This window comes from Grampus griseus, assembly GCF_964374135.1.
Source record: "Grampus griseus genome assembly, chromosome: 6".
NCBI classification, from domain to species: Eukaryota; Metazoa; Chordata; class Mammalia; order Artiodactyla; family Delphinidae; genus Grampus; species Grampus griseus.
In genome coordinates, this window is record NC_139000.1 from 85,586,695 (window position 1) to 85,610,172 (window position 23,478).

Genomic DNA, 23,478 nt, shown 5'->3' on the forward strand with positions numbered 1-23,478 from the left:
CAATGAGAAGCCCGTGCACTGCAACAAAGAGCAGCCCCCGCTTGCCTCAACTAGAGAAAGTCCTTGTGCAGCAACAAAGACCCAATGCAGACAAAAAAAAAAAAAAAAAGGAGACCGTTGTGGAGGGTTGGAACGGTGTGGTGCAATTAGCAAAGTGGTTTTCCAGGGTAAAATACAAGGAGCCCGATGGAATGGGAGCTTCCAGAAAGGCAGTTTGACACCTGCCATATCCAACATTGGGCAGGTTTGTCACCGTTTCTTCCCAGGGACAAGGGGTCTGGCTCCTTGGCTCCTTGACATGGTCAAGCTCAGGTTGCAAATCAGAGGGTCAAACATTGATGGATCTGAACTTGAGGATGTGACCTATAAGTAGTGTGACTTAATATCCATTTTTTAAAAAGCTAAAACAGTCCTGGTGAGGGACGCGGCTGTCATTTTGATACAGCGTTGTAATTTGTAGAGTTTGGAAAGCTGGGCAGGGTATGGATTGATAAAAGGGTTGGGGTGATTTTCTTTGGTTGCTTAGACATACTGGGATTTTAAAACATGTGCGTTTTATAATGTGGGATAAAAAGCTCTTATATAATTCTTTAGTTATACTTGTGTATTTTTTTCTTTGTTGTATTTGGTTTATGAAACACTTACTGCTTTAGAACATTTCTTCAAAGTCAGGAGGATATCTCTAGATATTTCTTCTTGGCATTTTCTTTCTCTGTTATTCAGTTCAGTGCCCCTAGAATTTTTCTGTGGAAACCTTTGGAGACCAGAAAAGTCTCCATTGCTTTATATAGTGATACGATGATTTTTGAAAACTGAGCTAAAATGACAAAGGACTTTGTTTTTAGATGAGTATTCCTCTCTTGTTCCTGAGGCCAGGGCCTGAGTTTTATTTACCTTGAATTGTTACAGGACATTGTGGCTGATCAGATGTTTGTTTAAAGAGAAAATGAACCACTGGTGGCATAATCTGCCTAATTTTTCTGAAAAGACCTTTTAAGTAAACAATTATAATCAGTCAAAGCATTTAGAATTTATCTGTTAAATAAAAGAGGAAAAGAGCATTTAACGGCGGGCTTTTAGCTACAGGTTCAGCCAGACTTTATTAGAAAAGTCCCTGGTTGCTTATTCTTTGCCATTCTTTCTTCCATGTACTTAGCAGCACGTCCTACTGTATAGATATTTGGAGATTTAAGGGGCATTATCACCTCTTGCCATCTGTGTATGTTCCCCCCTCCCCCGCCAAGTCTGTACAGATTTTCTCAGAAAGATGTGGAGATGTACACATTTTCTGGGTTAATAAATAACATTGCCCTGACACTCTTCTTTCGATAGTGCCCCAAACCCAGCTACATCTCCTGTTCCTTTTGTCTTTAATGCTGTTGTGAGTAAAATCACCATGTGGGGTTTTATTGCTGTTTCTAGGTTCTTTATACCTCCATCAGTAGTTTATATATTTTTGTATTAGATTTCTGTACTGAAATCCACACCCCCAAAAAGCACACAGTTGTCTGTGAGCCCACTGCCATTTTCTTTCGCAATTATAGAGTCTCATTCCCATGTAAAGTTTGCCTTCAGTGCCCTAAAATAGAGGGCTCACTTTTGCCAAAATACCTTTCCAGATTGCTCTTCTTCCCTCTGGTGCCTTTCCGGTGCACCCTCCTTTGCTCTCTAGTTCCATGGTACACCAGAATTTGAGAGTTCGCTCTCTCTGGCCTTCAAGCTGTGGAACCTTCAGGCTGTAGATAAAATGAGCTCTTCCTGTAGTCTGTGGGAGGCTCCCACAGCGTCAGTGGCCTAAGTATGGTCCCTGAACCTGCCCTTTAGGGAGGAGGCGGTGCTCCATAGATCCTACAGGATTCCCTGGCAGCTTATGCCTCTTAGGCGCGAATGTTTGTGCTGGTACCTGATAGCAAAGAGAAAACAGTTGTATTGAATTCAAATTGTTTTAAAAAATGAAAGGACCCCTGTTTATGTGCAAATGATGGTATTTTGTGTTTGTCAGGGCACGAAATTTAAAGATCAGCAGACTTTATGGGGTGGCACTAAAAATGAGTTTTTAAATATTATTACTATTATTATTATTATTATTATTATTTTAATGGTATGCGGGCCTCTCACTGTTGTGGCCTCTCCCGTTGCGGAGCACAGGCTCCGGACGCGCAGGCTCAGCAGCCATGGCTCACGGGCCCAGCCGCTCCGTGGCATGTGGGATCTTCCTGGACCGGGGCACGAACCCCTGTCCCCTGCATCGGCAGGCGGACTCTCAACCACTGTGCCACCAGGGAAGCCCTAAAAATGATTTTTAAAGCTACTTAGTCTACATGTTGCTGCAGCTTTGAACCACATGGAATTGTGTTCCATAGACCAACTGATCTGTGGGTAGGAGCAGATGACCACGCCGAGCGTGGAAATCTACAGGCACTGGGGAGAGCAGCCAGCCAGCCAGCAGCAGCCCAGAGCAGGCTTGTCCGCCTGGCTCTACTGTCAGGACAGCAGGTGGTCTTCTCAGGAATTGACTGCGTAGAGTAGTACCATTTCCTGAAACAGCCTTCCCCAGCTTGACTCTAGGCTTGTTTTTAATACCAACTTTTTTTGAGAAATAATTCATATACCATATAATTCACCCATTTCGAAGTGCACAACAGTAGTTTTTAGTATGTATTCACAGAGCTGTGTAACCATCACCACAGTCAATTATAGAATGTGTTCGTCATCCGATCGCAAAGAAACCCTGTACCCTTTAGTTGTCATTCCCATCTCCCCCCACTCCAGTCCTTGGCAACCAGACTCTTCCTGTGTCTACAGATTTGCTTACTCTGGGCTTTCATGTAAATGGGATCACATACACCTTTTGTGAATGGCTTCTTTTCACGTAGCATACTGTCTTCAGGAATCATCCATGTTTTGCACGTGTCAATACTTCTTTGCTTTTTATTTCCAAATACTTGTGATGGTATGAGTAAACCCCATTTGTTTAACTGTTCATCAGTTGATAGACGTTTGGATTTTGTGGCTGTATGTGTAACGCTGCTGTGAACATTTGGGTGCAGTGTTTTGTGTGGATGTAAATTATCACTTCTTTTCAGACTTATACCTAAGGAGTAGAATTGCTGGCTTATATGGTTAGTTTATTTAACTTTTTAAGGAACTGCCAGGCTGTTTTCCAGAGCACCATTTTACATCTTTACCAGCAGTGTATGAGGGTTCCAGTGTTTCTTCATCCTTGTCAATATTTGTTATTGTCTGGCTTTCATTTTAGCCATCCTACTGGGTGTGAAGACCTATCTCATTGTGGTTTTTTGTTTTTAAACATCTTTTTTTTTTTTTTTTTTTTTTTTGGCGGTACACGGGCCTCTCACTGCTGTGGCCTCTCCCGTTGTGGAGCACAGGCTCCGGACGTGCAGGCTCAGCGGCCATGGCTCACGGGCCCAGCTGCTCCGCAGCATGTGGGGTCCTCCCGGACCGGGGCACGAACCCGCGTCCCCTGCATCGGCAGGCGGACTCTGTGCCTGTGCCACCAGGGAAGCCCTTAAACACCTTTATTGGAGTATAATTGTTTTACAATGTTCTGTTAGTTTCTGCTGTATAACAAAGTGAATCAGCTATATGTATACATGTATCCCCATATCCCCTCCCTCTTGCGTCTCCCTCCCTCCCACCCTCCCTATCCCACCGCTCTAGGTGGTCACAAAGCACCGAGCTGATCTCCCTCTGCTATGCAGCTGCTTCCCACTAGCTATCTATTTTACATTTGCTAGTGTATATATGTCCATGCCACTCTCTCACTTCGTCCCAGCTTACCCTTCCCCCTCCCCACGTCCTCAAGTCCATTCTCCACGTCTGCGTCTTTATTCCTGTCCTGCCCCGAGGTTCATGAGAACCTTTTTTTTTTTTTAAGATTCCATATATATGTATTAGGATATGGTATTTGTTTTCCTCTTTCTAACTGACTTCACTGAGTATAACAGACTATCTAGGTCCATCCACCACACTACAAATAACTCAACTTCCTTTCTTTTTATGGCTGAGAAATATTCCATTGTATATATGTGCCACATCTTCTTTATCCATTCATCTGTCGATGGACACTTAGGTTGCTTCCATGTCCTGGCTATGGCAAATAGTGCTGCAGTGAACACTGTGGTACATGACTCCTTGAATCATGGTTTTCTCCGGGTATATGCCCAGTAGTGGGATTGCTGGGTCATATGGTAGTTCTGTTTTTAGTTTTTTAAGGAACCTCCATACTGTTCTCCATAGTGGCTGTATCAATTTACATTCCCACCACCAACAGTGCAGGAGTGTTCCCTTTTCTCCACACCCTCTCCGGCATTTATTGTTTGTAGATTTTTTGATGATGGCCATTCTGACCTGTGTGAGGTGAAACCTCTTTGTAGTTTTGATTTGCATTTCTCTAATGATTAGTGATGTTGAGCATCCTTTCATGTGTTTGTTGGCAATCTGTATTTCTTCTTGGGAGAAATGTCTATTTAGGTCTTCTGCCCATTTTTGGATTGGGTGGTTTGTTTTTTTGATACTGAGCTGTGTGAGCTGCTTGTCTATTTTGGAGATTAATCCTTTGTCAGTTGCTTCATTTGCAGATATTTTCTCCCATTCTGACGGTTGTCTTTTCATCTTGCTTATGGTTTCCTTTGCTGTGCAAAAGCTTTGAAGTTTCATTAGGTCACATTTGTTTATTTTTATTTCCATTTCTCTAGGAGGTGGGTCAGAAAGGATCTTGCCGTGATTTACGTCATAGAGTGTTCTGCCTATGTTTTCCTCTAAGAGTTTATAGTGTCTGGCCTTACATTTAGGTCTTTAATCCACTTTGAGTTTATTTTTGTGTATGGTATTAGGGAGTGTTCTAATTTCATTCTTTTACATGTAGCTGTCCAGTTTTCCCAGCACCACTTATTGAAGAGGCTGTCTTTTCTCCATTGTATATTCTTGCCTCCTTTATCAAAGATAAGGTGACCATATGTGTGTGGGTTTATCTCTGGGCTTTCTGTCCTGTTCCATTGATTTATATTTCTGTTTTTGTGCCAGTACCATACTCTCTTGATTACTGTAGCTTTGTAATGTAGTCTGAAGCCTGGGAGCCTGATTCCTCCAGCTCCGTTTTTCTTTTTTCAGGATCGCTTAGGCTATTCAGAGTCTTTTGTGTTTCCATACAAATTGTGAAATTTTTTGGTCTGTGAAAACTACCATTGGTAGTTTCATAGGGATTGCATTGAATCCATAGATTGCTTTGGGTAGTATAGTCATTTTCACAGTGTTGATTCTTCCAATCCAAGAACATGGTATATCTCTCCATCTGTTTGTATCATCGTTAATTTCTTTCATCAGTGTTTTATAGTTTTCTGCATACAGATCTTTTGTCTCCTTAGGTAGGTTTATTCCTGGGTATTCTGTTCTTTTTGTTGCCATGGTAAATGGGAGTGTTTCCTTAATTTCTCTTTCAGATTTTTCATCATTAGTGTATAGGAATACCAGAGATTACTGTGCATTAATTTTGTATCCTGCTACTTTACCAAATTCATTGATTAGCTCTAGTAGTTTTCTGGTAGCATCTTTAGGATTCTCTATGTATAGTATCATGTCATCTGCAAACAGTGACAGTTTTACTTCTCCTTTTCCGATTTGGATTCCTTTTATTTCTTTTTCTTCTGTGAGTTCTGTGGCTAAAACTTCCAAAAGTATGTTGAATAATAGTGGTGAGAGTGGGCACCCTTGCCTTGTTCCTGATTTTAGAGGAAATGGTTTCAGTTTTTCACCATTGAGGACGATGTGGGCTGTGGGTTTGTCACATATGGCCTTTATTATGTTGCGGCAGGTTCCCTCTCTGCCTACTTTCTGGAGGGTTTTTATCATAAATGGGTGTGGATATTTGTCGAAAACCTTTTCTGCATCTGTTGAGATGATCATATGGTTTTTCTCCTTCAGTCTGTTAATATCATTTATCACATTGATTGATTTGCATATATTGAAGATTCCTTGCATTCCTGGGATAAACCACACTTGATCATGGTGTATGATCCTTTTAATGTGCTGTTGGATTCTGTTTCCTAGTATTTTGTTGAGGATTTTTGCATCTATGTTCATCAGTGATATTGGCCTATAGCTTACTTTTTTGTGTGACATTTTCGTCTGGTTTGGTATCAGGTTGATGGTGGCCTCGTAGAATGAGTTTGGGAGTGTTCCTCACCGTGCTGTATTTTGGAAGAGTTTGAGAAGGATAGGTGTTAGCTCTTCTCTAAATGTTTGATAGAATGTGCCTGTGAAGCCATCTGGTCCTGGGCTTTTGTTTGTTGGAAGATTTTTAATCACAGTTTCAATTTCAGTGCTTGTGATTGGTCTGTTTACATTTTCTGTTTCTTCCTGGTTCAGTCTAGGAAGCTTGTGCTTTTCTAAGAATGTGTCCATTTCTTCCAGGTTGTCCATTTTATTGGCATAGAGTTGCTTGTAGTAATCTCATGATCCTTTGTATTTCTGCAGTGTCAGTTGTTACTTCTCCTTTTTCATTTCTAATTCTGTTGATTTTGAGTCTTCTCCCTTTTTTTCTTGATGAGTCTGGCTAATGGTTTATCAGTTTTGTTTATCTTCTCAAAGAACCAGCTTTTAGTTTCATTGATCTTTGCTATTGTTTCCTTCATTTCTGATCTGATCTTTATGATTTCTTTCCTTCTGCTAACTTCGGGGGGGTGGTTTTGTTCTTCTTTCTCTAATTGCTTTAGGTGTAAGGTTAGGTTGTCTATTTGAGATTTTTCTTGTTTCTTGAGGTAGGATTGTATTGCTATAAACTTCCCTCTTAGAACTGCTTTTGCTGCATCCCATAGGTTTTGGGTCGTCGTGTTTTCATTGTCATTTGTTCCTAGGTATTTTTTGATTTCCTCTTTGATTTCTTCAGTGATCTCTTGGTTATTTAGGAGCATATTGTTTAGCCTCCATGCTTCTGTGTTTTTTACAGTTTTTTTCCTGTACTTGATATCTAGTTTCATAGCGTTGTGGTCAGAAAAGATACTTGATACGATTTCAGTTCTTAAATTTACCAAGGCTTGATTTGTGACCCAAGATATGATCTATCCTGGAGAGTGTTCCATGAGCACTTGAGAAGAAAGTGTATTCTGTTGTTTTTGGATGGAGTGTCCTATAAATATCAGTTAAGTCCATCTTGTCTAATGTGTCATTTAAAGCTTGTGTTTCCTTATTTATTTTCATTTTGGATGATCTGTGCATTGGTGAAAGTGGGGTGTTAAAGTCCCCTACTATGACTGTGTTACTGTCAGTTTCCCCTTTTATGCCTGTATTGTGATTCTTCTTTGTTGGGTGCATAAATATTTACAAGTGTTATATCCTCTTCTTGGTTTGATCCTTTGATCGTTATGTAGTGTCCTTCTTTTTCTCTTGTAACAGTCTTTATTTTAAAGTCTATTTTGTCTGATATGAGAATTACTCCTCCAGCTTTCTTTTGATTTCCATTTGCATGGAATATCTTTTTCCATCCCCTCACTTTCAGTCTGTATGTGTCCCTAGGTCTGAGGTGGGTCTCTTGTAGACAGCATATATATGGGTCTTGTTTTTGTATCCATTCAGCCAGTCTGTGTCTTTTGGTTGAACATAAGACCAAATGGTAATCCATTTACATTTAAGGTAATTATTGATATGTATGTTTGTATTACCATTTTCTTAATTGTTTTGGGTTTGTTTTTGCAGGTCTTTTCCATCTCTTGTGTTTCCTGCCTAGAGAAGTTCCTTTAGCATTTGTTGTAAAGCTGGTTTGGTGGTGCTGAATTCTCTTAACTTTTGCTTGTCTGTAAAGGTTTTAATTTCTCCATTGAATCTGAATGAGATCCTTGCTGGGTAGAGTAATCTTGGTTGTAGGTTTTTCCCTTCCATCACTTTAAATATGTCCTGCCACTGCCTTCTGGCTTGCAGAGTTTCTGCTGAAGGATCAGCTGTTAACCTTATGGGGATTCCTTTGTATGTTATTTGTTGCTTTTCCCTTGCTGCTTTTAATATGTTTTCTTTGTATTTAAGTTTTGATAGTTTGATTAACATGAGTCTTGGCGTGTTTCTCCTTGGATTTATCCTGCATGGGACTCTCTGAGCTTCCTGGACTTGATTGACTGTTTCCTTTCCCATGTTAGGGAAGTTTTCAACCATAATATCTTCAAATATTTTCTCAGACTCTTTCTTTTTCTCTTCTAATGGGCCCCCCTATAATTCGAAAGTTGGTGCGTTTAATGTTGTCCCAGAATTCTCTGAGACTGTCCTCAATTCTTTTCATTCTTTTTTCTTTATTCTGCTCTGTGGTAGTTATTTCCACTATTTTATCTTCCAGGTCACTTATCCGTTCTTCTGCCTCAGTTATTCTGCTATTGATTCCTTCTAGAGAATTTTAAATTTCATTTATTGTGTTGTTCATCATTGATTGCTCTTTAGTTTTTCTAGGTCCTTGTTAAACGTTTCTTGTATTTCCTCCATTCTACTTCCAAGGTTTTGCATCATCTTTACTGTCATTACTCTGAGTTCTTTTTCAGGTAGACTGCTTATTTCCTCTTCATTTGTTTGGTCTGGTGGGTTTTTACCTTGCTTCTTCATCTGCTGCACATTTCTCTGTCTTCTCATTTTGCTTAACTTAACCGTGTTTGGGGTCTCCTTTTTGCAGGGTGCAGGTTCGTAGTTCCCATTGCTTTTGGTGTCTGCCCTCAGTGGTTAAGGTTGTTTCAGTGGCTTGTATAGGCTTCCTGGTAGAGTGGACTGGTGCCTGTGTTCTGGAGGGTGGGGCTGGATCTTGTCTTTCTGGTGGGCAGGGCTGCATCCGGTGGTGTGTTTTGGGGTGTCTGTGGACTTAGTATGATTTGGGGCAGCCTCTCTGCTAACGGATGGGGCTGTGTTGCTGTTCTGCTAGTTGTTTGGCATGGGGCGTCCAGCACTGGAGCTTGCTGGCCATTGGGTGGAGCTGGGTCTTAGCGTTGATCATAACTTCCCAACCTCCAGAATTTTTGTTCAGCCTGTTCATCCATGCGTTTACTTCTGTCGGCAGTACTGGAAATGCACAGGGGTTAACAGGAAAATCCGAATTATTTTCTGGAAAACTGGAGGTAAGATGACTCGGGAGTGACAAGACACAAAGTACAGTGGGTGGCGGTGAAAGAAAGCCAGGGTAGGAGGTGGCTGAGGCGTGGAGCAGTGCCCTAGGGGAGTGGCAACTTCCCACAGGGACCCCTGCCTCTAGAGCATCCTCTTCCAGGCGTCGACGCTCCACGGGGCCCCTCTCGTTGTGGTTTTGATTTTCATTTCCCTATTAACTAATTATGGTCAGCATCTTTTCATCTGTTTATTGGCCACTTATACATCTTTGGAAAAATACCTAGTCAGATCTTTTGCTCATTTTTAAACAGGTTTTTCTTTTTATTATTGAATTATAATAGTTTGTATATTTTAGATACAAGATCCTTATCAGGTATATGATTTGCAAAAATATTCTCTCATTTTCTTAGGTTGTCTTTTCACGTTCTTGAAAGTGTCCTTTGAAGCACAGACGTTTTAATTTTGAAGCCGTCCGATTCACCTGTATTTTCTTATTTTGCTTGTGCTTTTGGTGTCAAATCTAGGAAACCAGTGCCTAATCCAATGTCTAGAAGATTTATGTCTGTGTTTTCTTCTAAGAGTTTTATAGTTTTAGCTCTTACATTTAAGTCTTCGGGTTTAATTTTTAAAGTTCATTTCTCTAGCTTCTGTAAGGAAGGTATTGGAAGAAATAGCCACTAAGAAGAAACGGGGAAGGGAGGGTTGAATTTTTTCATGGAACACTTGGTAAGGCTGGCAATCGACTGAGCTTAGGCTGCCCCGTTCAGCAGTTGGTGTCTTTTCTTCCTTTGTCTCTTAGTTAGAGTGGCCCTTTCTCAGGGAGTCTCCTGACTACATCCCTGGGTCACTCCCATTGCCCTCATTGCACCCTGTTATCTCCTGTCAGGGCGTTTGTCACTAACGTGAGTCTGCTTTTGCCTGCTTACTGGATTTTTCTTAGACTTTCTACTGAACTATAAGCTCAAAGAGGGTAGGATCTTGTCTGTTTTATTCACCACTTCATCCTTAATACCCAGTACTTATTTTTTTGGAGAATGACGTTTCCTGGATCTCCAGGTATTCTGGAATAGAGTGACTAGTATATGACAGGATAAGGTGATTGGATAACTAAAGCTATAGGGAAACCCCTTCAGGAGGGAGCGAACCTTTCTGGCAGACTTGGTGAGGCCCTCCTGAGTCAGTCACGTCTGCCCCTGAGGAAATGGAGAGAAAGCACGAGTGCCCCTTCAGAGCTTCTCAGAGGAAGTAACCCATGGTCAGTTTTCTGCCAACAGTAAAAGTCCTTTTTTTTAGCAAAGGCCACGTGTCGTATGTTAATGAAATGAGGAAAGGAGGTGGAATTCCATATTGGAATGTTTTACCATTTAGTGTGCCATTTTGATAGGGAGGGAAGGCTCACTGTGCTGTATTTCAGGGTGGACTCAACATGGGCTACTGAGTTCTACTGTTTGGAGCCAGCTGCCTTGCATGGCATTAATGTCATTCATTGAAATAGTATATACATAGGAGAAGGAAGAAAGGTTGGAATTTGCCTGAGAGAACATATAAAACTTGATGTTTGTCATCACCTTTGATCCTCACCGTCACTCCATGTGCACACTTGGTGTGATGATCCCGATAGCAGGTTTGGACGATCCCTGTTTTGCACGTTGCCACAGCTCTAGTTATAACTGGTAAAACCCGTTATTACCGGCTATATCCAGTTAACATAGAGCGGAGAGTTTTAGGGTCTGACTCAAGCAAGGTTAGCAAGAGCCCTTGCAAAAGAGCTGAGAGCCTCCGCCTCCTCGTTTGTTGTCTTAACTTCAGGGCGAAGGGGGTTTACTAGCCTGGCTTTGTGGCAGTACACAGAGCAACTTTTCATTCCCTTTAGTTAAAACAGTGTTAAGATCTCAGCCCTTTGAGAGTAAGGAGCTGTAAGGTGAGAGAGAGAAGGAGAAGAGAAGTGTTGGAAATCTTTATGTGACAGCTGTACACTCAGCTGTGCTCTCATCTTTTCTCATGAGAATGAGTAGATGAGACATCCTGGACCGTTACAGATGCCCCTAAACGAAATACCTGCTGGAAAGGCCGTCTGTTCTGGAGCTGCTCTAGGAAGGCCTCCCCACGCCCAGGCTGCCAGGCAGGCTTCCCTCACCAGCAGTAAACCCACTTTAAAGCAACGTTAAGTCTAATTTAAGGACGCAAATTTAAAAAGGAGGTTTGTTTATTGCAGCGTTAGACTTATTAACTCGCAAAAGCCATGAGCCTTGGTCTTTCTGTTTACAGATTATAAAATGGAACTCAAAATGAGGTTTAATGGGCTTCCCAGATCGTGTTCCCTGGACAGATTTTTCTTCCCCTTCAACAGTAAATTCTGAAATCAAAAGGACTTAAAAAGAGGAGTGCTTCCTGTCATAAATGGGATGGGTGGCATTCTTCAAAGCATTTTACAGCTTCCAACTGTGCATTATAATTTCAAAGTAGCTGAAAAGCATTCTGAGGTTTTTTAAATGGTACGTTTATTCAGAAACATTTATTAAGCAGCTACTTATGTGCCAGGCATTGAGACAGGGCCTGGAGATAGCCTGAAGGCTCCCAGGCCCATGCTCTCACTGAGTTTGCACTGTATTGTTAGTAAAGACATAAACTACTGAATAAGGAGACAGCAGTTTCAAAGAACATTGGGCTGGAGAGGATGTAAGACACAGCTCTGAGAGAGTGACCCATGGGGAAGCGGGTGGAGCTGAGGAATTCTGGGCCCAAGAGGTGAGTTCAGGGATGTGGACATATCAATATCAGGTCATTCCACTAAGCTAGGGTGTGCTGGATGAGGTGGGGCCACAGCAGTGCCATCTAGTGTCACAGCAGATGTCCTTGACCTCTGTTGACTTGACCCCTCATAGCCTTCCTGGTAAAAAGCTAAAGGCTATTAACACTCTTTGGGACTTTCTGGGACACAGTTGATAGTTGATTGAAATGGACTTTTCTGGCATCGTCAGAGGATTGAAAGACTAATGGAACTGTAGTATATTAATAAGGGGATGCCCTGCAGTTGTTACCACGTTAAAGTATATGGGCCACACTAAGCTAGTAAATCCAACGGCAGCAAATGGAGAATGAGGAAAACACAAAATAATATATCCATGTTGTTTATATGTAAAGCTATCCGTTTATAACTTTTACTATTCAAAAATAAAGCAAGGGAAGCAGCTGTGTGCAGGAGCCACAGGTGCTTTTTCAGGCGTGGCAGTGAGTGTGCACCAAAACAAACCCTGGCTCCAGGCTTGCAGTGACAGAAGCAACCCAGCTGATTTTCTGAGTCCGACCTTGACTGTGTAGTGTGCTTTGTTGACGGCACAGTGGCTAGCAGAACCAAGCTTGGGGTGTGGGCCAGGCTGTTAACGCTGAGCTGGTTCTGTCTAACCCTGCAGCGCGTCTGCTCAGCCTCTGTGACTCCACGTACTCTTCAGGCACAGTGAGGCTTCTGTGAGACCCTGCTTTGCAGACTCCACCTCGAAGGAACCCAGCCCCCCACACCCCCCAACCAAGGGAGTTTAGTGTTTAAGATGTGTTCTACCAGACTGATTTAAACTGCTTGAATAACCCACGTATGTTTTTCTCCCTAATATGTCCTTATATGTACTGGAATTACAGATTACATTTTTATTAAAAGAAGAATTATGTTTAAGGAAAGTCTGAAGACTCCTTTGGAAAATTAGTCCATAAGATAATAAGCAGCTTGTGGGGGAGCATTCTCATGTAAGAATTATTTCTTTGAAGTAGCTTCACGGAGAACACACTAAAATTGAAGACCAAAAAAAAAAAAAAAGAAACGAGATAAAAGGTATAAAAAGAGCATTGAGAATTGTAAAGTGTTAATGAACGCAGGGTCTGGGGTGTATAGTGATTTGCAGAGGAAGCGTCTGGTCAGCGAGGGAGATTGGGAGTGACCTGGTGGAGGGGATTATTCTTCTTAAAGTTCGCGTTTCCTCAGTGTTGGGTCCCCTACCCACAAGTGGCGCCTTGCATTCATGCTGGGCTGTAGGCCAAGAGGTGCTCTGTTTCCGAACGAATGCCAGAGCAGGTTTTTCGGCACAGAGGAGTGCAGTCCACGGAGGAAAGCAAAGTCCCCACATTCAAGAACACCTGAGATTTCCTGGCAGAACGGGCAGAAGCTCGCCGGAGCCAGCTGGGGAGGGCCTCCCAGCTCTGTGTTCTCTGGCGTCGTGCTGGTGGATTTGGGGGGTTAGCACATCACTCGGGCAGCCTAAGGCGTGGGCTTCCTTTGCAGATCAAGGGTCAGCAGACTAGAGCTGGCTGGTCCAGCCCACTGCCCTTTTTTTGGTAAATAAAGTTTTATCTGAAGATAGCCACGCTATCTAGGGCTGCTCTTGTGATACAAGGGCAAATGGGGTGAGAAGTCATAAATGCTCACTGTGTATAGCCCTTGACAGAAAAAATTGGCAACCCCTTGTTCTAGAGTTTAATAGGAGTTGGTTCTGGCTGCATTAAAATTCTCAGATTGAAGAGGTTGGGGGGCTGGTCTTTTAGCAGTTTTCCTTTCCTTTTCCAGGAGGGAACAATTAATAAATGAGAGGTACGTGTGGTTATATCACAGAGGTGCCCAGAGGATCGTGGGACTTGTCCCTGAATCTGAGCTGCGGTTTGACCCTACAAGGCAGGTCCCACTTTTCCAGCACTGCTGGAAGTCAGAGAGGCCGGCCAGAAGTCGTTCAGTTCGCCTGGGCCTCTTGGGTAGTGATAACGTTCTTGAAATGGTAGAAGTGCCATGTGCCTGGAGCTGACGCTGGGGCGAGGCTGTCTTTACAGACAGATTTGGAAAATTCCCAGGCGCCTGGCCCCTGGGTATACTTCCCCGAGGGTGGATGGTAAGTACCAGCTCGCCCAGGCCTCGAGGAGGCCCCTCCCTGAAGGAGGCCCTGCTTCCTCTGCGGGTTCCCGCTGGCGCTGGTGTCTCAGAGTCCTGAGGCTAGGCGCAGGGCGGGCCGGCTCTTCTTCCTCGGCTGTGTTGTCCCATCCTCTCCCTCCCACTTCCCACTCCCTGCCAGTGCCTTCCCTCCTGGACACCCACCTGACAGGCACCTTGCTCCTTCGGTTTTCACCAGTTAACAAACTTTTCCTTGGAGTTGATACTATCAAGTTTTTATAAATTCAAGAAATGGAACTTTTGAAGTGGAAATGAAAGCCAGAAACATGCTACACCTGCTAAGAAGACAAGCACTTACTGTGTGGGAGTCACAATCCTAAGGCTTGCTGCAGCGACCTGGGGCAGTTCCCACAGCAGCCCAGGGGCAGAGGCTCTTCTAGCCCCCGCCCTGGGGAGACAGCTCTGGATCAGGACCCAGTGGGTCATGAAATCAGTTCAGTAGGTTGCCAGCCAGCATGAAGAAAGAAGAACAATAACTATCAGCAGTTGCATATAGTGAGGGAAAGTATTAAAAAAGAAACTTTTGTTTCGATGTGTGTGTGTGTGCGTGCACATACACATGTATACATGTCATGTGAAAAATATGTTTTGTATACCCAGGACACATGTCTGCTCAGGTCTCCCAGGTGGCTCGGGCCTGTTACCACGGATGCACTCCATCCTCCCGGTGGAGTCCCTGCTGTGGGTCGGGGGTCCCCCATCCTGGAGCAGTTACAGTTACATGAATTATAGGAGGGTTTGAATGTCCTATCACCAAACGTGGGTCTGACATGAATGGGCTTCTGCAGACTTACCCTTCCTTCTTCCTGCCCCCAGTTCTGAGACCCTCCCATGTGCACCCAGCCCCAAAGAACCATTGCATTAGTGGGCACTCCTGGGAGAGCATTGATATTTGTGTGCTCCTCACCCTCTGTTCATGGAGGCTTTGGAAACCTGGAAACTTCTGGAATTCATTTCCAAAGGTGTAAATTAGCACTGCCAATTTAAAACTTACCCGTGCACTGAGGGAACCACCCATATCATTTTTCAGTTCAATGTCCCTTAAGCAGAACACTTTGAAAAGTGTTCGAATTAGTCCAACTAATTCTTGTTGGACCAGAATATAAGAGGTGCACACCTGTGTGTGCACATCTTCATTGTGGCAAGAGTCAGGGACCCATGTTCCCTTTCTTCGTCGTCATCATCCCCCCTCATTCCTGTGCCAGGGACTGCTAAATGCTTTGCTTGTGTTACGGAACCTTCAGCGTGCTGTGGGTGGTGGATGTGCTCCTGTCCTGGCAGGAGGTGGGCCAGACCATCTGCTGTCTGCACTGAAGACTCAGTGAGGAAAAGATGGGCCCGTGCTCCAGAGGCAAGGCTTCCAGTGCCCTGCGACACCACACGCTCTGGGGCGGCTGGAACGAGGGTGCTGTGCTCCAGGTCCTCCGACCCTGCTGTTCGCCACCACGGGCAGCTCTGCCTCTTCCCACTCCTGAAACGTCCCTTTTCTGATTTTCTCGAGATTTCTTACTCTTTTTCTGCCCGCTCCCCCTTCCCTCGCCCTTGCCCCTTACCTGTCTGTGGCGTGACCGCGTTGCTGGAATTCAGGGCTGAGGTTTGCTGGCTCGAGGCTTTCAGGTGATTCCTAGCATGAGTTTGGAATGACTTTATGAATCTGAGTCACCGTTGAAAAAGTCATTACATTTTTTTCTCTCTCTTGAGACATTGCAGAATAATGTGAATATTCAAAGTGTAAGTATTGATTGGTTTTAGCGTAATGTATACACCCGTGAAACGCTGACGCTAAATGAACGGAGTCGAGAGGCCATAGACGCTTGTGGAAGGCCTGCCGGGCCCAGGTGTTCCCACAGATGTATTTATGTGGTGGTGTTTGTTGACTTTTCACCTCACTGAGGAAGTTAAAAGACAAGGTGACCACTACCACCATTAACTAATTAATTAATTAGAAAACAAGAACAGATCTGCAGAACAAACAGCTTTCTTCTTGGAGACCTGCCTCTGCTTCCGAATTCTCTGGTGCTCCCCAGCACCGGGAACTTCACTTTCCTCCATTATTAACAGAGGAAGGAGCCAGATACAAGTGTGGTGACCTCTGTCAGGAATTTTTTTTTTAAGTTTCTCGGTGATCTGGAGAAAGGTATTCCATCAGTGCCCACCGTGGAAATACTGCCGGGAGAAATTGTGACAAATGTCACTTTGCTGCCAGCTTTTCGGGAAGAGCCCCCGTTCCAGGTGTGACAAGTGGCCTTGTGAATTGTGGGTCCTGGACCGTTCAGAGGATAAAAGATAAAAATTTTCTTTGTTTCTCAAAGAAATGCGAAGAGAAGTAAAAACCCTGGGCACAAGCAAGAGATAGTTGGGCCCTCGGCCTCACACACCATCTCTGTGATGTCTTTTAAACATCCTGTCATTGAACATTTGAATTATGTTTAATTCTGTTTTAATGAAAAGTCTTGTTGTTTTTTCTGCTCTTTGTGGGGTGGAGAGGGGGGTTGGTCTGTATTTCCTGGATGCCATGTTAGCCTTCAGGGGTCAGAAGATTAGATCTTATTAATTGTGACAACTAACTATTTTTAACAGTAAGAGAAGTGGAAATGCTGACTTCATATTGGTTGTGAAAGAGCCTCTTTCACTCAGCTCAGCTCCTGGATCTTCTTCCAGTCGTTGTAGTGGGACCGACCCTGCCTTTTGCCCCTCTGTGGACCTTATCCTCCTAGGAAACAGACCCCAATTTATGCTTTGTTATTTCTGTATGTGTAAATAAGATGAAGGAGAGCACAGGGAGAAAAACAATGGGAGGCCAGTAATACCTCCATTCTCAAAATCAGGTCTAAAAAAATACAGTGTCCCCAAGTTTTGGAGCGATAAACAACGGTCCTTGTCAAAGGCTTGGTGTGATCAGGTTGCAAAATCTAAGTCGTTAGATCACTGTCAGGCTGACAAGAGTTCTCTTATACTTGGCTCTCCTAAAAGCTGGTACAGCTGTCCCCCTATGCGGTGGTGAGAAGTGAGAGCAGGTGGCCCCAGTCCCCTGACTCTCGTGCCGCATGGCGGACATCCCACCGGGCCACACTGACTTGCCGGGGCCTTCTCCTTTCACAGAGCTCGCAAACAAAAAGACACAGCACATCCACTGGTGCGTGGATGGGACTGGTGGTTTCCGTGAGTTGGGACAGAAACGAGAAATGGAGGCATCCAAGGGCCCCATTTGGGTTCTGTCCAGCGCTCAGCCTTTGGTACTCAAACCAAAGCACGAGAGCGGGGATTTGGTTGTTCTGGTAGCTTCTTCTCTGGTTGGTGCAGTATCTGAGCTCTGTTCAGTTGTTCTTCTGCTCCAGATATTTTAAGGGCTACCCTTTCCCTTTTATGGTGTTAATTTCTATTGGCTATATAGGAAAGAGAACATTTTGTTGAAGGTAGAAAGATTTCCAAGACCTGTCCAGCCCAACCTGCTTCCCTTTTGCTGTGATGATCCAAGGCTATTAGCTCATGTCCATGTGCCTCTGAAATTCCTTCATGAATGTAAAAAGTGTGTTGGCATCCTTTTCTTAGAAGTTCAAAGGGCCTGGCTGCCTGTAAGCAAAGGGCCCACCACCAGAACCCCCTCATGTCTCAGAGTGCACTGTAGCTTAGGGGAAGGATTCTTTCCAAAAGATTTTTTCTTCATTCCTAATTATTTGTGTGTAAATGCATTTATGGTGGATTAAAGAAGCGATCCGGCCATCAGTGGGTAACGGTATAATTTACAGGGGCCCCGGCCAGAATGTTGAAATTGCTTACATTCTACTATTGCCACAAATGGATTACTAGAAAGGGTCTCCCTCTTTCAAAGCCAGTAAAAACGAAGAGTGATGGAAGGAGGCTTTTTTATTTTTTAAATGCACATAATCACTTCCATGTATGGCTAGTGTTGAACCAATAATGGAATATAAAATGGTGGACTGCTCACCGGATTTAATTGCGAGGGCTTTAATGCAGTAGAAGACGGCCCAGGACTGAATTCTTAAACCAGATGTAGGTAGCATCTCCACGTAAAGAATGTGTCTGAAGTGCCTGGAGATGGGGGGTGGTGCGAGACTGCCTCTTAACCGCAGACGCAGCCAGTGCCGGGATCCAGCTCCCCTGTTGTCTGTAGGGTTTGGGGGAGGGTTTCCTGGCAAATTCCTGCTTGTAAACCTTGTGTCACGTATCTTTACTAAAGGGCACCCACATTTAGCTTGTCTGTTTTCAGTAGGTCGTGCAGACCTGCAGCACACACTCGTGGGCGTGTGGCAGGATCTGCCTGCGTCAGGGTGGGCTGCTCCCCTTCCTTCCCCTCCGGCAGGCACCCTGAGCTCCTCAGAGGGTGCGCTTTGCCTCTCAGGAATGTGGAGAGCAGTGTGTCTTCCTCCTTTTACTGTGTTTATTGTTGCAATCACCAGCACTGAACCAAATCGGTTATTGCAGGAAATTAAGTAGTTGTGGTTTATAAAGGAAACCTTCGTTGACAGCATCCTGCAGGGCAGAGCACCAGCCTGGCTGCCTGGGGATGTGTGTTTAATTTCCCAGTTAACGTTTTGCATTTATCTATTATCTGGCAAAATTGTCTTTAAAAACATCAAAATACCTAAGTGAAACATGCATCGTCTTCCCCTAAAGTTGACTGGCAGCCCTCCTCATGAAGGAACCTCATGGTTCCTTCCTTTGTAAAAGAGATGAAATTAAAATGAAATTTAAAAGCGTCAACAACGTTAATATACTTCAGAGACTAACTTTTTCTAACAGGAAAGGCTCTCCATCATTAAACTTGTTAGGCCAAGGAAACCTACCAGTTTTTTGCTTACTGGATCTTCTCCTTTCTTAAGGTTCGCCATCGATGGTGTGAACTTGTTGTTAAGCACAAATACACAGAAGCGTACGGCAACGTGGAGAGCTTCCTTCAGGAGGATCAGGTAAGTTTCAGTTTTCAGCAGATGGGGATTCTTCACATGCTGTTCCCTGACTATGCAGTAGACGTAACACGGGCACCCAAGTTGTCGACATCTCTATTTAAATAACGAATATTTAAACATTTTTCAAGGATTTTAAAGAGTTGTTAGGTGCTTACCTACCAGACTTTTGAGCTGATTTTTTTCCTCTGTCTTTGTATCCCATTGAATCATGTCCCTTAGAAGCTCCCTTGGTTTGACGTAACTGTGGCCCACTGCCGTTACCAAATGAAGCATGGGCAGACCTCGTGAGCTTTCTTCATCTTTGAACCTCAGATTCATTAGGTCAAGGTTGTGGCTTAGTGATGCCATGGTGTGTACCTGTGCCTTCAGTGGGCCTCACTTAAAGTATGTATGAAGATTAGACTGGGAGAGCCCCAGCTGGCTGGGACAGTCTGGTCTGTATCTGCACGTGCCACACCAAGTGGAACCCTGTGCTGAGATTCCTTCCCGTGAGAACTTTCCTCACTGTTCACCAGGGAAAGCGATCACCTTGCAAGGAGCCCACAGGAAGCACGTGCGTGCACGAACCCGTTGGAAGACGTTTTCCTTGCCGCCTCTGCTGGGCCGCAGCCTATGGGGGTCAGCACCCCGCCACACCATGTCCCCCAGCGTGGCTGTCCATGGTGGCGCATGTGCCGTGGCTTCTGTCAGCTGCGGGAAGTTGGCTGCAGCTCGTTCCTGTTGGCGTGACCAGTGCATGCCTCTGAGTGAGCGTTCTGCCGGGCGCTGTGGGCTGACAGCATGGAGCCATGTTTCGGTTGGGGTAGGGGCAACAAAGGGACTTTTGAGAGGGCCTGAGTACAGGGGGCAGCCAGCAAGTGAGGGCTCGTTATTCCCGCAAAGAAAAATACACGACTTTGTACCAGAAGAAATGTCACATTTGCACAGTGAAGCGAGAGGTGTTTGGAAACAGAGAGGGGAGTATAAGGACAAAATGTAAGAGCAACTTAAGGCCTGTTCTGAAAACCAAAATTAACTGCAGTATATTTGGAACCATGATCTTTGCCAAATAAGGATTACCATCAGCTTTTTCAGGAAAGAATTTTTGAACCCCTAACCACCGAGTTTTCATTTTTGCGCTGTGTTTGAGATCCTTCTTTTAATTTGCTCCAGGAGAACGTAATCTGTAGCATAACTAAGCTTAGAACAAGAGAGAAGGCGGAACCAAGTGGATCTTTTGGTTTTCCAGAACATAACTGGCTGTTTTTAAAATTGTAGGAAAAATGCAGATGTGAGTCATTGTTCTCGAAACAGAAGAGCCAGTGTTTGCCGCGGTCGTGGGGCCCGTTGAAGGGAGCTGGCAGGCTGGGCTGGAGCAGCAGGCATCTTCCAGGGCGGCCCGATGGCTCTCCCCACCCATGGTGCCATGTGACGGGGTGGTCTTCGTTCCCCAGCTGTGCTAGGCACACACTTTCCTAGGAAGATGGCCTGTGTCTGTGTGACATACACACGGCGCCTCGGGTGCTCCTTTCAGCTGCGGGGGTTTCCACGGGGGTCAGTCACCATGGGAACCTCCCTGTCCTCGTCAGCCATCACTAGAGAAATGCTCGCAGTGTCGTCAGTTCAACCACCAGGGTCTGTTGACGGAACTGATAGCCAAGAATTCCTTGGGGGTTGCAGCGAGAAGAACAAGAAAGAGAAGGGGATTGAAAACTGCAGGTTCCTGAAGTACAGCTATTCAGCCGTCTGTCTTTTCTAGGGTCTTTGTAACTTCCAGACCAGCAAGTCCGTGCGGAACAAGCACAGACTGTGCACTCGAGCCCGTGGGGACACACGATTGCCTTTTCTTCAGCTCTCTGGCCTCTGTGCCTTCCGCAGGCCATGGGCATCTACCTCTACGGGGAGCTGATGGTGAGTGAGGATGCCCGGCAGCAGCGTCTCGCCCGCAGGTGCTTCGAGCTGAGCAAGGAGCAGATGGACAGATCCTCAGCAGAGGTGGTGGCCGAGATGTTATATTAAAGAGGTGATTCTCTCTCTTTCCTTTCTCGTTGCTCGGCTCTGAGATTCCTCTTAGGAGCTGAGTAAGCTAGTAAGCCGGGTGGTGAGCTGAGGGCAGCTTCCCTTAGGGTGCAGGGGCACCTCGTCTGGCCGAGCGGCCACTGGAAAGCCCGTGCCACCCACCCCGGCGGAACATTCTTCCTCGGCGCCGTTTTGGCCACTTCCGGTTTTGTTATTTGTGGGGAGGGAATTCGCAGGAGAACGTCCTGAGCTGGTTAGAAGGTGCGCTGGAGAGCCTCGTGTAACCGTGAGCCGCGTCTTCAAGGGGAAGGCTGGCGCGGGGGTGTGTGGTGGGTTCCCCACACCTTGAGCTGTGAGCAGCCGTGTGAGAACTTGCAGTCCCTCGGGCTGTCCCCGCCTGGTGGGCGAGGCTGGCAGGTCCTTCTTCCCCGGTGTCCTGAATTTCTCCACATTGCGTGTCTGCTGGCAGGCGGGCAGGTTACCTCGAGTGGGAGTCCTAAGTATTTAAACTGCTTCCTCTCTTAAATGTGCTTGGCACTGACCTGTTACGTTCACGTTTTAGCAGTTTTTAACTGTGGATTTCTGTATTCTAAAAGTGATTTAGCAATGGTACATAAAGGTTTGTAAGTAGAACTGTGGGATTATAAGTGGGTTTTTTTGGTCTAACGTCATTTCTCTGACTCTCTGGTTTGCTTTAAGGTTTTACATGATATTATAGGGTATGTCTAATTTTGTGTTTTTTAAAAACAGCATCAAATTTCAAGCATTTTTCATGTCATATAGCTTCTCTATAATTTTAATGGATATTTAAGATTTTATGTTGATATTCTTAACCTATTGTGGGATATTTAGTTTGCTTCTAATGTTTTGCTCTTATAAAAAACCATTTCTGTCTAATATGTTTAACTGTCTTAGTTATCTGAAAGAACTCTAATACTGAAGAGAGAAAGGTTTTCTAAAGTCCGGTTCTGTTCTTCCAGAAGAGTCAAGGAGCCATGTTGGCCAGGAGAGGAAATGGTGGGAATAATTGCCACGATTGTATATCTCGTAGCAGAGCAGCTATGTGCAGGCTTCCCCAGAGCTCCCCTGTGGCACCTTCAGAGCCTGTTCAACGACGGGCCAGTTTAAAACACAGAACAGTTACACAGTCAGGTGTTGCCAGCCTCATATAGTAATCAGGATAAATCGTATTTCTCTTCAGATTTTTAATTTCACGGAGAGTTTGTGTTTCTTGAAGTGTGTGAAACTGCAGTGGTGCAGACTATGCCTTTGATGTTGTTCCCTGGGTTCCAGATTGTGGAGAAACCACCGCGGGCTACACAGCTTTGGCAGTTCTTCATTGTGATGTTTTTGCCCCAAGCAGGCAAAGGAGTAGTCCCGGTCACAAGCCTGCTCTTTTCTCACCGCCCCTCTGTCCCTGCCCTTCTGGATGAACACAGGGTCATGTGCACACCCTTTCCCCCTGCTACCCCAGAACAGCTGGTCAGTGCATTTTTCATTTCATCTTCCAGAGCTGCACTGGCATGTGTATGGTCATCTGTGAGTCCTTTGATTTTAAAAAATTGTACCCCTAGGACGCCCAGTAAATGAATAGTGAACAGAAATAAAACCCGTTTGGTAGTGTAGCAGGCCTGGAGGTGGTGCTGTCACCTTGTGCCCGAGGAAGCTGGTGCGTGCGGTGTGGGCAGCCCTGCGGCGCTGCCCCCAAGTGCTCTGGCTGCTTGGGTTCCTGGCATGCTGATTTGTGACTTAAGATTAAAATCACATTGCCAGGGATTACCACGCAACCACGACCCTGACTGCTCCTCCAGAAGCCGTAGTTACTCTCTCTCTGCAGTTCGGGGAACAGATACATCTCATAGCTCCTCTCTGGAAACAGAAGAAGCCAACAGCCTTGGAAGATGCTCTTCAGCCCTTTCATTATGCCCAGCCGACGACCTCTCTGACGAGGTGCAGAGCTTAGCTGATTGGTGAACAGTGACTGGTTTCCGCTTTGTTCACAGTGGCTAAGTTCTGCACCTGAAGAGAAGGTGAGATGGGGACAGTTAAGTTGGACCTGCCGGGGCAGAGGCCGCTGCTGAGCGGTCAGCTCGGGGACCGAGCACGATTCTGGAGGACGAGAGCCTGCCTGGCCCCAGCGAGGATGCACTTTGTCTTGTTACGAATGCAAGGAACATACCAAAAGTCTACGGAAATATAAATCCGCTAATTAGACACCGGTGTCTGAAAGTTCAAATGTATTGAAAGCTGCAAAATTATTCTTTTAAAAATCTAAAACCCAGTGAACCACGAAAGTCTAGTAAGCCCACGTCAGCAGTCGATGGCGTGTGAGTAGAGCTGGGTACTTTCAGAGGAGACTGCCTGTTGTGATTTCCGAGCACGGTGAACTCTCTCTTGTATTTGCAGTCCAGGTTTCTGTGTCTCCTGCAGCCGCCCGCGGGACGAGGCCGAGCGAGCTCCCAGCTGAGGCACTGCTTCTCCGGGCTGTCAATTGGACCCGCCCTCCGGTGCCTACTGAGCTGATAT

General features: G+C 45.1%; 1 protein-coding gene across 1 annotated transcript in view; it reads left to right on the plus strand.

Moving 5' to 3' along the window:
• AOPEP (aminopeptidase O (putative)) overlaps nucleotides 1-23,478 on the plus strand; it is a 358,819-nt gene that overhangs the window by 333,525 nt on the left and 1,816 nt on the right. Inside the window, 1 exon segment of the mRNA XM_082656731.1 lies at nucleotides 18,868-18,954. Coding sequence (XP_082512857.1) covers nucleotides 18,868-18,954 — 87 coding nt within the window.